General features: G+C 45.0%; 1 protein-coding gene across 1 annotated transcript in view; it reads left to right on the forward strand.

Moving 5' to 3' along the window:
* Positions 1-7,733, forward strand: part of UGT8 (UDP glycosyltransferase 8) — a 54,635-nt gene extending 46,902 nt beyond the window's left edge. Inside the window, exons 6-7 of the mRNA XM_078613417.1 lie at positions 77-296; positions 1,558-7,733. Of these exons, the coding sequence (XP_078469543.1) occupies positions 77-296; positions 1,558-1,966 (629 nt within the window). The 3' untranslated portion in view covers positions 1,967-7,733. The remainder of the gene's footprint in view (positions 1-76; positions 297-1,557) is intronic.
* The last annotated feature ends 9,225 nt before the right edge of the window (positions 7,734-16,958 follow it).

Here is a 16,958-nt window from a genome sequence, read left to right on the forward strand (position 1 = left end):
TTGCTTGCGCCGTCTGACTGTGACTAGCGTCTCGTCGCTGTTCCCCGCTCGCTTGCTCACTCGCTCTCGCTTCCAGGCCACGCGGGCGTGCGAGCCTTCGTGACCCATGGCGGCCTGAACGGCGTGTACGAGGCGGTGTACCACGGCGTGCCCGTCGTCGGCATGCCGCTGTTCGGCGACCACTACGACACCATGACACGTGTGCACGCCAAGGGAATGGGACTCAAGATGCACTGGGACCGCATGACGCAGGACGACCTCTACAACGCCATCGTTGACGTCACCTCGGTGCCCAGGTGAGGGGTGGGGAAGGAGGGACAGGAGAGAGGTTGACGACTGGGGCAAGTTAGCTCAACTGTAGCCAACCCATGGGTTGCCTTTTCAGGGGGGGTGCAAGCTGTGGCTTTGATACCGTGCCGGAAGAAAAACTAAAATTTAAAAGTTGTTGTATCGGTACTGAGGCGTGTGGCACAGCATGGCGCCAGCTATCAGCGTACAGCCATGTGGCTATAGTTCTCTGCGGTAAGTACATTGCCTTTTAAAACAACGGTGCTACTACGCCTCTCTAAATAAAATTAACGCTGAACCGATTTGCGTGTTCCGAAATTTGGCGATGAATGGGACACCCACCCTGCAACTTGCAGTTGTCTTAGAATGGGACGGTGTCTCTATTCGTGGCTCCCTGCACCAAAGATCTTGAGAACCACCAGTTTGGCCAGGAGGTTTTAATCGGTGCATTTTGAGAATGGCTGCAATTTGTTTCGGCTTTGCGTTTTGAATTCCGAGTGATTTGCTCATTCAAACAAAAACACGGCTCGATAACGGACATATGGACATCATCGTAACACAGTTTGAGCACGGCAGCTGCCCTGATTGCTGGTGTATTAACCTTACAATGGGTGCTGTCTGCTTCAGAGTAGGGACGTTAAAATCGTGTTCTATTGTTCGAAGATGTGTAAGCCATGTCTGCCGTGTCGCGGTCCAAATTTGGCTAATTACTTAACCGTGAAGCCAAAGAGCAACGTCGCATTAATTCTAGATTTGAAGCTTTCGTGACTGCAAGGATTCATACTCTTAGGTTTATTCGTTAAAGTCACGTAGGTAAAAAATAAAATTAAAAACTTCTTGTCTCGTTGTTTGTTAAAAACTCTAATATCTGTTACAGTTTTTAACAGACGAGACAAGAAGTTATTAAATTTCGATTTAAAGCTTTCGTGACTGCAGGGATTCATCTTCTTGGTTCTTTCGTGACTTTACCGAAAGAACCAAGAAGAAGAAGTTATTAATTTAAATTTTATTTTTTTACCTACATGACTTTACCGAAAAAACCTAAGAGTACAACGTCGCCTTCTTCTGGCAGAGCGATGCCCACTCACAGGCCGGTGCTGAATTTGCCTTGAGTGTCACCAGAACAGCTGTCACTAGGGGGGGAGGGGGGGAGTTCCCCCGCTGCAGAACGCCACGAAATACACTAACATGGCTAGTGCGGTATCAACATTAAGCAGCGATGATGATGTAGCTTACATCTCTCTCTCTCTCTCTCCCGCACCGCCGCAGTTACCGTGAGCGTGCACAGGTGCTCTCCCACATCCACCGCGACTACCCGGAGCACCCGGTGAACCGCACAGTCTACTGGGTGGAGTACGTGATCCGGCACGGCGGGGCCCCGCACCTGCGCGCGCGCCTCTACGCGTTCTCGACACCCACCTACTGGCTGCTGGACGTCGTGCTGCTGTTCGCCGTCGCCCTCTACGCCTGCTACCGCCTCGGCTCGTGGGCCCTCTCCGTTTGCCGGCGGCGGCGGCGGCAGCGGGCACAGCGGTCGCACGCGGTGCCTGGACAAAGCGCGGCCAACGGGGCGCGTCACACCAACGGCGTCGCCTACACCAACGGAGTCCCGGCCAACGGGGTCTGTGGGTCCGCCGCCACCTCCTCCTCCTCGTCGCAGTGCAAGAAGGCGGACTAAGGCAGCAGAGGGCCCGCCGGGCGGGGCTTTGCGTCCCGGCAAAGGGCTTCATTTCTTCCCACTCTTGTTGTCGAGCAGGCGGCGCATGGCTATACGCAGTGTAGCCACGGCCGTGGCGAGAGGTGTTACTGGATGTTGTCGTGCCGGCCGCGGAAATATTTTCCAGGTCACCGATGGACTTGGACGGACCCGGCTGAAATGAAGCCCTGGGGCTGTGTGAGCCCTCTGTGTCACCAGAGTCGGAACGATGTGGTAAATGAAATTGAAGGGGGGGTGTCGGAACGAACGTCGTTCGTTCTGGACTGGCCGCGGGTTGTGGAGACCGAGCAGCGAATTAAAGTTGGGTTATCGGAGCGTGATGGGCATTAAGTTGGCTTTTTTTTTTTTTACAAGGCAGACTTCAATTCAGAATGAGCGCACTTCAAATGTTGGTGGCAATTTCATTGTTCCACCGTAGGCCCCCTTCCACCCAGCAGTAGACGTAAGCACGCAACGATACCACTTTTTGTGGGGTAAATTGTAGGTAACTATTATCATCTACAACTCCTCCTGCCAGCGAGTGTGAAAGCATTTCTCCAGTAATAATAATGTCGTATTTTTCGTATTGTAAGACGCACACCCAACTCTTGTTTTTAATATTCAGGTGAAATGCACGCATCTTATAATCTAGAGCAGGGGTGGGGAACCTTTTTTTCTGCCAAGGGCCATTTGGATATTTATAACATCATTTGCGGATCACACAAAATTATCAACTTAGCCTGTTATATTTGGTCAAATATTTAATTAATTCACCCCTAATGTAATGGCTGGAACTGCGTCTCTTTGGTGAGGCGTGTGATGTTAGCTGGTATTGATGATGTTGCTACTCGCAACTGCTTTTCCAGGTTTGCTCCTAGATTTATTGAATTTCGAGTCCCGCCTGCGGCTGCCTTGGCAGGGCCCGACCAAATGATTTCTTGGGCCTCGTACGGCCCGTGGGCCGGACGTTCCCCACCCCTGACCTAGAGGATACGGTTTGAATGCCCTTTAATGAACGAGGAAAGCCTTGCTCAGTCTCTTTTTCAGCTGGGTCCTACTTTAGGATGTTTAGCCAATTTAATTATTCAACGTTTAGCATTCATTTGACTTTGTTGTGTGGGGACAGATGAGCAATTTGTATTATAAATTTACATACTTATTTGAATTGTTTTTTTTAAACGTGTCACATTCGGGTGCATGTACTGCTCGAATGCAACATTTCCAAGAGACGTGGTGTGGAAAACGAACTTCTATTTCAGATTCTTACCAAAATACTTTACGAAAATATCACCTATGCAAACCATTTAAGGTTCGTCATCAAAGACTGATCAACTGACAGTATTAACATCAAAACCATTTGACATCTAAACGTGACGCCTTACAGTGTTGACATCCCTGCTCGGGAGTTGTCTGATGAGTCGAGCGTGGTTCGATCGCCTTTCACACCTTGTTTACTGCATGGTGATAGTATACACCTGTGATCCAGTGACTTGGGGGGGTTGCTGGATCAAGCATAGATCATTAAGTGTGTGTGTGCCAGTCACCCACCTCCTAGGAGAAGGAGGTGGTGCCTGTAGGAGGAAGCACATCAAGTATGTTTTGACAGGATGAGGTTAGTAGAGAGGAGGGTTTTTTTTAATATGTTGACTCACTCATTAGTCATTATACACCATGGGTGGAAAAAACCCGATTTTATTTTTCCAGCGGCAGGCATCGGTTTTTTTAGAACCAGTTAAACCGGATTTTTCCCAATCTCAGATCGGGTTTAATATAAAAGACAATTAAACTCGATTGTCAAAAACCCGACTGTGCCACCCTTGTTATACACGGCATTTCTTAGGGTATCGCAGGTTCTTCCCGTCACCTGATGAAGCATGTGAATTGTACTGAAAAACATTAAACATTTTAAACTGGGGTGTGATATTGATTTTTAAACAATTACTGTATATCGTGATTCAACGTATGAATTTTGAACTTCTTTCGCACCGCACGTAGCCAACCGTGCTCATCGGAGGTGTGGGGAAAGGACAACCAATTAATTCCTTAATTATAGCTGTCAATGTAACGTTCCCAAAATTGTTGTACGGATGTGACATGCATTCTATTGCACGCCGACTTGAACTAGGAATGTAACGATTCACTTACCCACTCCAGTCCTGGGAATTTGACGATTCGGGGTATCGCTTCAGCAATCCATTCTCTCTATTTTTCAACATCGTGGTGAATGTCGCAGCCCGTCCGTGGTTGCAGGAGCCGCGTCAACTCGTGACGTGATCGTATACGCGTCGACAGCCAAGGGGCCGTCCATAAATGACGTCACGCACCTGGGGTGGGGGGGGTCAGACATTTGTGACGATGTGTGACGGGGGGGGGGGGTTTGAGAAATGTGACGTCACATCAAAATGCGCAACTTTACATAAATATAGACGACACGTTCTACTTAAATAGACGTTTTAATAAATGTTTTCTCCTACAACATCAGAGTGCAGCGCCACATTAAATACGCACTACAATGACAATAGTTTAAAGCGATTTGAAGCATGCTTTTTGGGGGGGGGCAGAGCTTTGTGACGTCATATTTGAGGGGGGGGGGTCTGACTTTTTGTGACGCCGTGTGACGAGGGGGGGGGGGGTCAAAAATTGTCCAAAATCGCGTGACGTCATTTATGGACGCCCCCCAAACGATTCGTGCTGCCGCCTAGGTTTTGCGCCCTCCTGCTGTACGGCACTCCGATTCATTCGCCGGTTGTACGACCGCGCGTTGTTCAGCACGAACCTCCGACGTTTCGCCCCACGTGCTGAGAGAAGCTCCCAAACGCATCTCGAGGGCTAGAACAACACGGATTACTCGCGACAGTGATTCCATACACGTGCGTGTTTTAAGCATCGGTGTAAATCGATGCGTCGTGTGACGCCTCCAGCTGTAACTCCAAATGGCTCTCGACCACTGTGAATGTTCCCAAGTGTTATGGGCCCCCCCCCACCCTTGGAGCATCGTCTCTCCGTCATGAATGCCGGATGCCCTTGCCGCACACGTCGGCATGATATGGAGTCGCCCGTCTCCCATGCAACTCTCTCACTCGAATACTGTACTGTGCGTTTGAATCATGGGTGGAAAAACCCCGATTTTTCCAGCGGCAGGCATCGTTTTTTTTATAGAACCAATTAAACCGAATTTTTCCCAATCTCAGATGATCAGGTTTAATATAAAAGACAATTAACTGTGCCACCCTTGGTTTGAATGCACAAAAAGCAATGATCGTTTTAGCCGCACTCCTGAATTCCTTGAGTATTGCATGGGTCGGTTATAAAGCACAGTGTGAAATTATCTCGTGGGTTTTTTTGTACTTGTATCACACATTGTAGACCTGCATACCGAATGCATTTATCACTGGAAACGTCACCGAACCTGTACTGCAGCATTTGTGAACTGGGGCAGTTTCTCAGAATGGGGGGCAGGGGGGTGGCGAGGTGGTGGGTTGGGCAGTAAAAGGGGAAATTTTCCCCAAGCCTCACAACAAACCTGGATGATTTCCTCCGTTCGTGAAGACAAATCCTCTGTCAGTCTGCAAAAAAAAACCCGATTTACAATAATCGCAAGTTAAAGATCACTGCCACCACCAATAAGCAACGCTTTGTAACTGGAACGTGAAATAGAGAGGTCTGCTTTTAGGACGAGGGTGGAAAACCCTTATCCTCAACTGAGCTCGCCAAATACGACAAACACACTGGCGGACACTTGCAAGAGGCCCTCGCAGCGAGAGACGGGACTGCGCACGTAAACATACCAAATTTAAATTGCCAGGTCGAATGATATTTCAATCTCCCCCTCCACCACCTCTCTCTAATACCCGATTTAGGGTGGTGTCTAAGACGGTTGCAGTGGATGGATAAGTGTTTGCTAGCAGTTCTGCAGTGGTACGCCTGATTTAGACAATAGCCATATGAAATGCGATGTCAGACTTTATATTACAGTGATACCCAGATTTACCTTTTTATGTCGTTTCGCAAATACGTTGTCTCTACCTGATTTGAACCCACTATCACGTCGCTGACAGAATCATCCGTCCTGTGTCTTGCCCGTCGCCTCCCAGCCATCGTCTCCACCACCCCACTACTACCCTGTAAGTCGCTTCTTTGATTGATGTTTCGATATTCGTCGTCGCACCTTTCAGGAACGCATCCCCGATGCTAACCGGGGTTGCTACTCTATCTGCAGGCCCTACACATCTCGCCCTTGGTCTATGGTAACCATCCTCGAGTTTAATAAGTGTTTTGTTATTCATGTCAGTTGATAGCACAAAGCAAACACCACCAGAGAATTTAACTCCCAGAGCGTTGTCTCGCGTTGATGCAACAGTTTTAAGGTCATGTTAGAATTTGTTTCAGGTGTGTGGTGGGGGTTTATATTTAGTGATAGCTGTGTTTAAAACAATAAAGTATATATGTTTTTTAAATGTATTTAAGAAATGTAAAGCAAACGTTTCAAAATCTGATGCTATTTTAAAGTGATTGTAAAATGTTCCAATATTGGCAAGATGTGTTCACATTTTTTTTATCCTCTTTTACCAATTGAATACAACAAAAGCGTTCTCTCTCACCATGAAGATGACGATCAGGTTAAAAATGCCACATTTTATCTTTTGAGTTTTTTTCCACTTTTTCCTTAATTCCTCAAACATACTTTGCTTTTAAAGTGTGCAATGATGGCTGACAAACTATTTCGGTCGGTCGGTAAAACCTAACCATGCCTGAGTACACATTTATGAAGACACATTTCTGGTTTTTAGCTGTGGCCTGTTTGTAAATGTGGTGTTATGTGTCAGCTCCATATCGCTGTGGCGAGAGGGGCTGTTGTTACAATACAGTACATACATTTTGAGGGTAAGAACTCAAGCAGAATAGACGATAGACAAATTCAAGTCAAATCTATGTTGTTCATCTTGGTTGAGCGTTTAACATTTGTTGACGTTTTTGTTTTGCATTGACTGTGTTGTGCCCCCCACCCCCTAAACAAGGTCACAGTGCAGGGCTTTTATCAGCTCGTGCCACTGGCACTGCAAAGCCTACACCTGTGAAACCATGCCACGGAGTCTTTAAATGTCCCCACTCCTCTACAGGGTGGTCCAGGTGTCTTGTTATTTCATTCTCTAAAGCGCCATTGCTGTATGACCAATGGGTGTGGAAACAAAGAAATGAATGAGTGAAGGGAAAAAAAAGTTAGGGGCCAATTAATTTTGGGGGGGGGGGGGGGGGTCACAGGACATCTGGACCACGCTGTATAGCAATGCATCGGTGATTTCCGAGTGGTGTACGAATCTAAGCATTGCGCTTTGTCATTGAAGAGGACTGCGTTTCACCGGTTGAAGCCTCGTTTTATGTTTGAATTGTAAAGACATTTTTTTCCAGTCCAAAATATTGGATCCATGGACCCAGATGAAATGTTTTACATTGTGGTATCACCTGAGATGGCAAAGTTTGAGTTGTACCGATACCTTTAAATTGCCACTAAAGTGAATTGCGTGAATCTTATTTAATAAGCACGTAATCACATAATCATCTTTGTTGTGAGCCCTGTACGGAAATTGGTATCGCCACACATTTTGTCGCCACTTGTGGCACAGAATCCTTCTCGGCCCCACCGCGGACGTTGAAGGCAGATGCTGCTGTGCTGTTTTTACAAAAAGTGCTTTTGCAAATTGTACAAAATGTGACTCGAAATAAATAAAGTCGGATACGGAATGTCAAAGACGGTGGTGCTTGTTGGAATCGCGCAGTAATTTACTTTGGATAGGAGTCCACGGGAAAAGAAATACATTAAAAGACTGAGACCATATTAGCAGTAGCGAGGGTTGGGGATTGTGTTTGTGTATTTTTTATGTATAAAGTGGGGAGCTGTAGTGTAGCGGTTAGCGTGCTGCGCTACGAACCCGGCATTACCCGAGTTCGATTCCTGTTCGGGGCCACCAACACCAGGTGACGATTATCTGAACCGGTCCTGGGCTTCCCCTAGGTCGACTCGGCCTCAAATGAGTACCTGGTGCGATGTGTAAATAAAATAGAAAATTAAAAGTTCATCATTGCCCGAGGACAGGGGCGCCCAAATTAACAAGAAGAGCCATTTGTTTCGAATTCGGTAAACCAAGACTCAATATTTTACGAGCCGCAATGAACCTGAGCGCGAGACGGCGCTCCTGATTAAATAGCGTCACGGAGGGGCTCTTTGGAGAGCCGCAAGCGGCTGTACTGCAGCAGTAAACTGGCGTGTCAGGCGATGGTCTTCCTGCAATGTTCCCTTTGTAGCGTGTTAGACACAGCTCCGCTGTTGCGTCATTGCTTGCTGACAGCAGCGGCACGGTGACCTGGTCGTCTCGTGCACCGCATCAAGGCGCGGCCTCCGCATGTTGGCAGTGTCCGACCCATCCACGCGTGTCACCTACCGGTGTCGATCTTGATTTTGAAGCTTTCGTGACTGCAGCAATCCATACTCTCTGCTTCTTTTCGGTTAAGTCACGTGGGTAGAAAAAAACAATAATCAAAAGAACACGACGTTTCTGTCGCAACACGAGCGTCCGTCAACGACTTGTCGGTTCGTGTTCACGGCTTGCCTCTCACACGCAACCAGTTCTGCAGCCGAAGACGCTCCCAGTTTACTCGCATGGGTAACACATTCCTGCGGAGGGAGCTGGTAGGAACGTTGGGTTGCCCGGTCAATGGCCAGGGTCAACGGCGGCGTGGTGTATTCCGCAAATATGGCCGACTGTGAGGGTGGGCACAAGCCGGCGTGAGTAGGTTAAACGTTGAGTTATATAAGGGCACCACGGGGTGACCAGCCCCTCCCCACCCAGCCCCTCCCCACCCTCCCCTCCCCACCCAGCCCCTCCCCTCCCCACCCAGCCCCTCCCTGCACGACGGACGGACGGACACAATGGGCTGGTGTAACCAGGAGGTTCCTGCCAGTAAAAGGGTTTATTCTAGATTTGAAGTTTTCGTGACTGCAAGGATTCATACTCTTAGGTTTTTCGGTAAAGTCACGTAAATCTAGCTGACGGTCCCACCTGATGACGGAGACTTGTGTTGCCTCCGAAACGTCGTGATTTATTATTTTATTTCTATTATTATTTAAATTATATATTGTTTTTACTTACGTGACTTTACCGAAAAACCTAAGAGCATAAAAAGGGTTTATATTTTGACCCAAGTCGGCACGTGTGTGTGCGCGTGCGCTTTGGTAAGAATAACAAAGTGTGGACTTTCGTGTTGAGATCTTTGAAACGTTGTCAAATCGTGCGCACGTCATGAGTTTTGGTTTGGGGCTCGCTTAATATTTTAGACAGTTTGAAGGTTGGTTTTGTGTGTTGTGTTAAACTTTAAACCATAGGAAAACTAGTTGGGTTTGTTTCTATAGAAAGAAAATAAGTCGACGCAGGAGATGTCTTTGTATTGTTATGAAGATTAGACGTCACGTGCATGCACAAAGATGTGTTTTCTTTTAAAGTTTCACTATTTTAAGCACAGTTGTAGAGCACTAAGACATGTTTTATTGTGAAGAGGGAGATTATTACGTGGTCCGAATAGGGTATGCTTTTATAAGCACACCAGCATCCAAAATTAGAGGTCTATTAAAGCCATTTAAATACTGTGTTCAGTTATTATCTACGCAATGGTATAGAAACACATTAAAGTACGTTCACAATGCACACTGTCGCACTGGTGTTTAATTTAATAATTGTAATGGCTTTGGATTGTTTCAGTTTAATCTGGCTACTCAAGAATTTGTAAACAACAGCGATATCACATAATCATACATCTACATAATATGAAATGTCATGTCATATAACCATCAAGTGAATACAGTACCTGCACAATGCATCATTGTGCGTGTACGAGGTACGTGGGCGCATATCTCGTGCGATTGTGTGTTTGTATGTATGTATGTGTGGTCGGGTGTGTCATTGTGTGGTTGGGTGTTTTCGTTTGCTGCCGATCCAGTGAAACGGGAGCTGTTGATCCCTTGAAGCGGCTCGTCTCTCAGCGCTCGGCTGCAGTGGCTCTCACAGTTCCTTTGGCCGAGGACGAGCGGCTTACATTGTCGCAGTCACGTGTGCATAATGGATGAACCAAATTCTCACTTTCCACGTCAATGCCCCGTCCTCCTCGCAGCATCAGACCAACCTGCAGGGCTTTCTTAACATTACAACTAAAGACATGCATCGATAAAATTGTCGCCAAATAAATAACAGGCGAAAACTTTTCGGCCAATTAACTTTCATTAAAAAAAAGTTAAGGGTTAATTGCGAGTTTTTCTTGTGCACAACTGCCAACGCAGCATCAACAAGTACTTTGTGTTGATCAACATCAGCCAAATGCTCAGGGCTTGCGTTTCTCGGGTGCTTAAAATCCTCGACAACTAAAACCGCATTACATCACATATCATCCTAACCACGTTAATGCCCTGCTGTAGTCGAGCCGAGGAGATGCCGAGTGGCAGCAGTCCTTGTGCGACACGTGATGAACTCGACACCTTCCTGAACATTGGCATCTGTCTGCCAGCATGGGGCCAATATTGCCATGTCTTTTCCCAATTGATTAACTTGTGAATGTGAGTACTTTATATATTTTGTACCAAAGCCAACATCGATGATAAAATGTCTCCGCTGAAATGAGCATGAAGGCCGAGTTAATATTCATTGGTGGTCCTCAGTCGCAAAAATTCCACGTTACCTATGGCAACAGCTCGTTTGATATACATGAATACACGTATCATTCATGCAGGGCCACTTGCATACATAATGCTTACCATTTACCACCTGCCCTCGTTTTCCTAGTCAACCTCTTTATGATGTAATTGTCCTTGGAAATGTGTAAGTCTTCCATTCCAAGTTGTTGTTAGTTGTGCAGTAATAGCCCACTCAAGACCATGCATTTCCATGGTAGTTCTCTCCTCTCGAGTATTGTGAAACACATTCCTGCGGAGGGAGCTGGTAGGAACTTTGGGTTGCTCGGTCAATGGCCAGGGTCAACGGCGGCGTGGTGTATTTCGCAAATATGCCCGACTGTGAGGGCGGGCACAAGCCGGCGTGAGTAGGTTAAACGTTGAGTTTTATAAGGGCGCCACGGGATGACCAGCCCCTCCCCACCCAGCCCCACCCTTCCCACCCCCCACCCAGCCCCACCCTCCCCACCCTCCCCACCCAGCCCCTCCCTGCACGACAGACGGACACAATAATCCCCTGTGAGCTGGTGTAACCTGGCGGTTCCTACCAGTAATATTCTTCTCCCCATTATATGTTCCAGTTTTTTGTACCACGAAGTGGCAACCCTAATGCATACGTGGCATGCACATTCCTAGCATAGCAGGTTTAAGTAGTTCATTGTGCAGCTGTCTAAGCAAGACGTGTGTGCATGCACTCCGAGCTCTTTCTTGTTCAATGAAAGAGGATCCTGCCCCGACTCTCTGCCTGTGTGCGAGTGTAATCAAGAAAGGCCCCCCCCGGTAACACAAAAAAACCCCGCCAGTCAGCCCTGGTAACCCGAGCTCTGGGAAGGCATTGCAAGTTTAAATCGAACAAGCAGCATGCGTGTGATATGCCCGTGCATAATTCATGTCATCTGTTGCGATGGAAGTTGCAATTTCAGCCCTGAGATATAGAGAAGCTTACGAAAAAACACACCTTTAGTGATAGTGTTCCTTTAACTTATACCGACGTTTACGGGATACGGAGGAACAAAACAATTGTAGGCTCATGACCTTTTTATACCAGAGGCCATTAATGCCATCACTGGATGCTGTCGTCTTGTGACGTCATGGTTGGCACACTGGACTAAAGGGCCGTCCATAAATGACGTCACGCACCTGAGGGGGGGGGGGGGTCAGACATTTGTGACGATGTCTGACGAGGAGGGGGGGGGGGGTGAGAAATGTGACGTCACATCAAAATGCGCAACTTTAAATAAATATAGACTACACGTTCTACTTAATTAAATAGACCTTTTAATAAATGTTTTCTCCTACAACAGAGTACAGCGCCACATTAAATACGCACTACAATGACTATAGTTTAAAGCGATTTGAAGCAAGTTTTATTTTCAAAATAAAAATATGGTTTGGGGGGGGGCAGAGCTTTGTGACGCCGTGTGACGAGGGGGGGGGCAAAAATCGTCCAAAATCGCGTGACGTCATTTATGGGTTACATTAAACCTCCCACCCTCCCCTTGCTTCTATTTTCCTATAGAGAACGGAATGGGCGGGGCAGAGATGCTCTATTCTTAGGTTTTTTCGGTAAAGTCACGTAGGTAAAAAAGCAAAATTAATAAAAGTAAAATAAAATAATAAATAATAATTAAGTCATAATAAATACCTACGTGACTTTACCAAAAAAAACCTAAGAATATGAATACTTGCAGTCACGAAAACTTCAAATCTAGAATCAGAGATGCTCCATCCACTGCTGACCTAGACTCTTGTGCCCCGCCCACTCCGTTCTGACACTTGGGGACCACGCCCACTTTTAAACCTTTACAGTCATTTGCATAATTAGATTTGAAGCTTTCGTGACTGCAAGGATTCATACTCTTAGGTTTTTTCGGTAAAGTCACGTAGGTAAAAATAAGTAATAAAAAATATAAATAATAGAAATAAAATAATAACACAAATATTTATATTATGTTTATTATTTATTTTATTTTTACCTACGTGACTTTACCGAAAAAACCTAAGAGTGGTCATTTGCATATTAGAGGCCCGCCCCCTTTTCTCTCCGCCTGATGACGATCGAAACGTAATATGATAATTGGTTTTTTACCCTTCTATCTGGCAACAAAACTGACACCTTTTTTACAAGGAGTCATGCCTGCATAGACCACAATACCTGCAGTCATAATGCAAACAAAAAACACAACTCTGATAATGTATGCACTGTCCTTGAAGTTGATTGGTCCACACCCGAGACAGCTTTCCTTAGAGCCTAGTCTCACATGGTGTTGGACCAGACGACGCCAAAAGGCGCACAACTCAAAGACAATGCACCATCAGAGCACGAGGGCTCGGGGTAGGCATCTCCAATGGTGATCGAAACGTAGTTTTATCTTTATTTTATTTTTTTATTAATTTGAACCTATCTACGTGACTTTACAGAAAGACCCAAAGAACATTACGTAGCTATACCCATTTCATCACTGATCTTTATGGCAATTCATTGTTAAAAGTTGTTCCCAAATGTAACATTTTAAGCCGTGACATTAATATGCGCCAGGGATTATGGTTGGTTTTACGACAGTTGTGCAACCTTCACATTTACGACAGTGCCGTCGATGTCGAGGTGCCGTAAATGAGAGTTTCATGGGGCCATGCGCCATTGTGTTTTGTGTCGTTGTTGTGCAGTGCTGGAGTTCATGTTATTTATTCTTTTTTCTGTTGTTTGTTACTGCTGCTGTTTACTTTGAGGTTTCTTTTTCGTATTTGGAAGTTCACGAGTGAATTGGAATTGCTCGTTAAGAGTGCATTTTGAATCAATTAAAAACTAAATTTTGCTTGTATAATGCCCTAAGCCACTCTTACAAACGATACTTATCCACGTTTCTTGAGTTCTCATCTCGTTAAACAATATAAACGTGACCTAATACCGTTTTGTTCAACCCGTGTTTAACAATTGTTTTGGCTTTTTATTTAACAATTACATGAATTTTCCTTTGTTACTTTATTTAATCCAACTTCTGTACTGCTTTTTTCAATTATATTAACTATTGATCTTTAACAATTTCCCTTTAAAACATTCCGCGTAAATAACAGTTGTCTTTATATAATCCTTATCCTCTTTGGGCAATGCGATTTATTTGGTAATCCATGAAGTCTCGATAGCAGAGACGACTAAATTAACCTCCAACCACTGAGTTCACCATCAATGGCGTCATTGGTCGAAGGATTTCTTGGGTGGACGAAACCCTCAAAGCAAATGAACGGCGTCTACTGGGAAAGCTGTGAAAAATAACTTTAGAGCTCATCGGATTCCTCCAGCATAAATAAATATTCTGACTCTTAACGAACATTCGATGATGAGATTAAACGTTTCGTAAGCCCTGTGATGGAACGGGTACAGTAATTGACAAACGTAGCAAGCAATACTAAAAATACAATACATTAAATAAACGCTGAAAATACTAACACGCTTAAAACAAACTTCCCTATATCGTCGGAATTACTGCTAAAATAGCTCAGTTCTTAGAAACGCAACAAATTAAGGCGAGATTTGGAACTAAATAAAATATACTTTGCGTTAACTTCAACAAAACATAAATTACCGAACTTATGATCAGAAGGTGTATATCACATTGTGTACATGCGGTAAATGTTACATTTGCCAAACATGTTGCAAAATGTATGTACACGACTTAAAGTAGAGTAAATAAATGTTAAATACAAACAATTATCTGCGGTGGCATAACACGCGCGTTAGGAAAGAAAATCAAGAGACATTGAGAAAATCCAAAATAACATCAACCGAGCCGGACAGCTATAAAATGAGTGCGACTTGGAAACGATTAATAAAGAATGATTTTTAATGATGCTATATTTTGATTGTACTGTATTAAATAACCACCAACTTATTCAATCAACTCCTATGATTAAAATCTGCATGTGAACGCTGAACAGTGGCATTAACACATTCCTTCAATCCTAACAATACACCTGAACAAAATTCAGGACAGCCTAGTTTCCCCCAAACGGTAAATATATTCATCCGACCTGTCAATCACGACCAATCAACTCGTAATCAACTAATTATTGTGCCGCTGACGTTATTATATCGACCTGACCCAGATCGGGAAGCGGCTTCACTCGAGATCCGAGCTCCTGTAAACAATCTCACGACGCTGGAGGTATCCTCCAGCGAAACGTCGTCGCCCGTTTAAATGTCGTGAGATAAGAAGACTCCAACAAAACCCGGCGGTGGGACGAAACTTGTAGGCCTCGGCAAGGCAAGGTAAAAACAACGAGCCTACCTTTACCCTATCTTTTACCTTACCACAATACAACCACTCTACCCTTACCTTTTACCCTTTAGCAGGTAAGGTAAAAGCAACGAGCCTACATTTATCCTATCTTTTACCCTCACCCCATACAAATTACCAGCTTACAGGGTAATTACTGGGGTACTACTACACATGAACAAGGTTTATAACAGGTAAATGCAAGGTAGAGCGCTTCATTAATCTAGAATACTCTCGATGATTCCAATTTTAAATGGAGGCCACGGACTGTGCCATGGAGCTTTTAGCGGTAAACAATGTAGTAGGTAAACAGGGTAGTAGGTAAACAAGGTAGTAGGTAAACAGGGTAGTAGGTAAACAGGGTAGTAGGTAAACAGGGCAGTAGGTAAACAAGGTAGTAGGTAAACAGGGTAGTAGGTAAACAGGGTAGTAGGTAAACAGGGTAGTAGGTAAACAGGGCAGTAGGTAAACAAGGTAGTAGGTAAACAGGGTAGTAGGTAAACAGGGCAGTAGGTAAACAAGGTAGTAGGTAAACAGGGTAGTAGGTAAACAGGGTAGTAGGTAAACAATGTAGTAGGTAAACAAGGTATTTGCCGGGTAATACTTCGCGCTACCTTTACCCTACCCTTTACCTTACCCCTTGGCATGTCGACACCTGGTAAAAAGGGTAAATTACCTTACCTTGCCGAGGCCTAGGCGAAAGCAGTAATACATGTGGTACGTTTGATTCACGTGACACTTGTATGCATTGGCTGTGTTGGGTGGAGGGTTTATGATACATTTTTACGTAACCTAACCAAACAGAGACCAATTGTGAAATGCCATGTTTTAATGTTAATTAATTGCCTTACTTTATTTTTAATTAGTCATTTTGGTGACCCAGGGTCACCTTAACAAATGAGACCATCCTGGTCTCTTGAGTCTTCATCTGGTTAAACAAAAAAAACTCGAATCCACGAGTGGGTGACTGCCACCCCCACACTCTCCTTTGTCGCCCATTAGAACAGTATTCGCAGTAATCGACTAAACTCAGGGGTGGGGAACGTCCGGCCCGCGGGCCGTATTAGGCCCACGAAATCATTTGGTGTGGCCCTGCCAAGGCAACCGCAGGCGGGACTCCAAATTAAATACATCTAGAAGCAAACCTGGAAAAGCAGTTGCGAGTAGCAACATCATCAATACCAGCTAACATCACACGCCTCGCCAAAGAGAAGCAGTTCCAGCCATCATATTAGGGGTGAGTTAAATAAAAGTTTGACCAAATATAACAGGCTAATTTTTAAATCCTTTATATTAAGTTCACTTGCTTGCTTGCGCTCTTACGACCGTGCAAATCTTTCGGTCGTTTTTTAACCCACTTCCCGTGATCCAATCGAGCTGACATTTTGCACACAGACTCGTTGTGCGTGACAATTTATTTTCGTGAAAATTTGTTTCAAAAATGTTACACTTTTTAGGATTTTTTTTATATTTAATTACCAATTGCTTAATGGTGGCAGGCAATCATCTGACCCATAGGTGGCAGCCATCTTAAGCCAGAGGACGAGAGGACTCTAGCCGCCCGTTTCAAAGACAAATGTGGGCTGGGTTGTGGGCCATTGAACACGCATATAAAGGATTTATAGTGAAAAACTTTGTTTTTACGGGTTAATTTTTAAGTTGATAATTTTGTATGGCCCGCGAATGACGTTACAAATATCCAAATGGCCCTTGGCAGAAAAAAGGTTCCCCACCCCTGCACTAAAGCGTTGACAAACTCCAGTCCTCGCGACACACCACCACACGACGTGTTTCCGCGGTTGCTATTTGGCTCCCCACTCAAATTAAATCGTTACACACCGCACGCGCCCGATGATAGTTAAACGCCTCCGTGCGTGTACACGGACGATGTTAGGTGTTGATTATTATATTGTTTTAGATTATTATATTGTTCTAGATTATTATATTTGTGTTTGATTATTATATGCTTCGATTATCTATGCGT

Source organism: Lampetra planeri, chromosome 41 (assembly GCF_965212315.1).
Source record: "Lampetra planeri chromosome 41, kcLamPlan1.2.h2, whole genome shotgun sequence".
Classification (NCBI taxonomy): domain Eukaryota; kingdom Metazoa; phylum Chordata; class Hyperoartia; order Petromyzontiformes; family Petromyzontidae; genus Lampetra; species Lampetra planeri.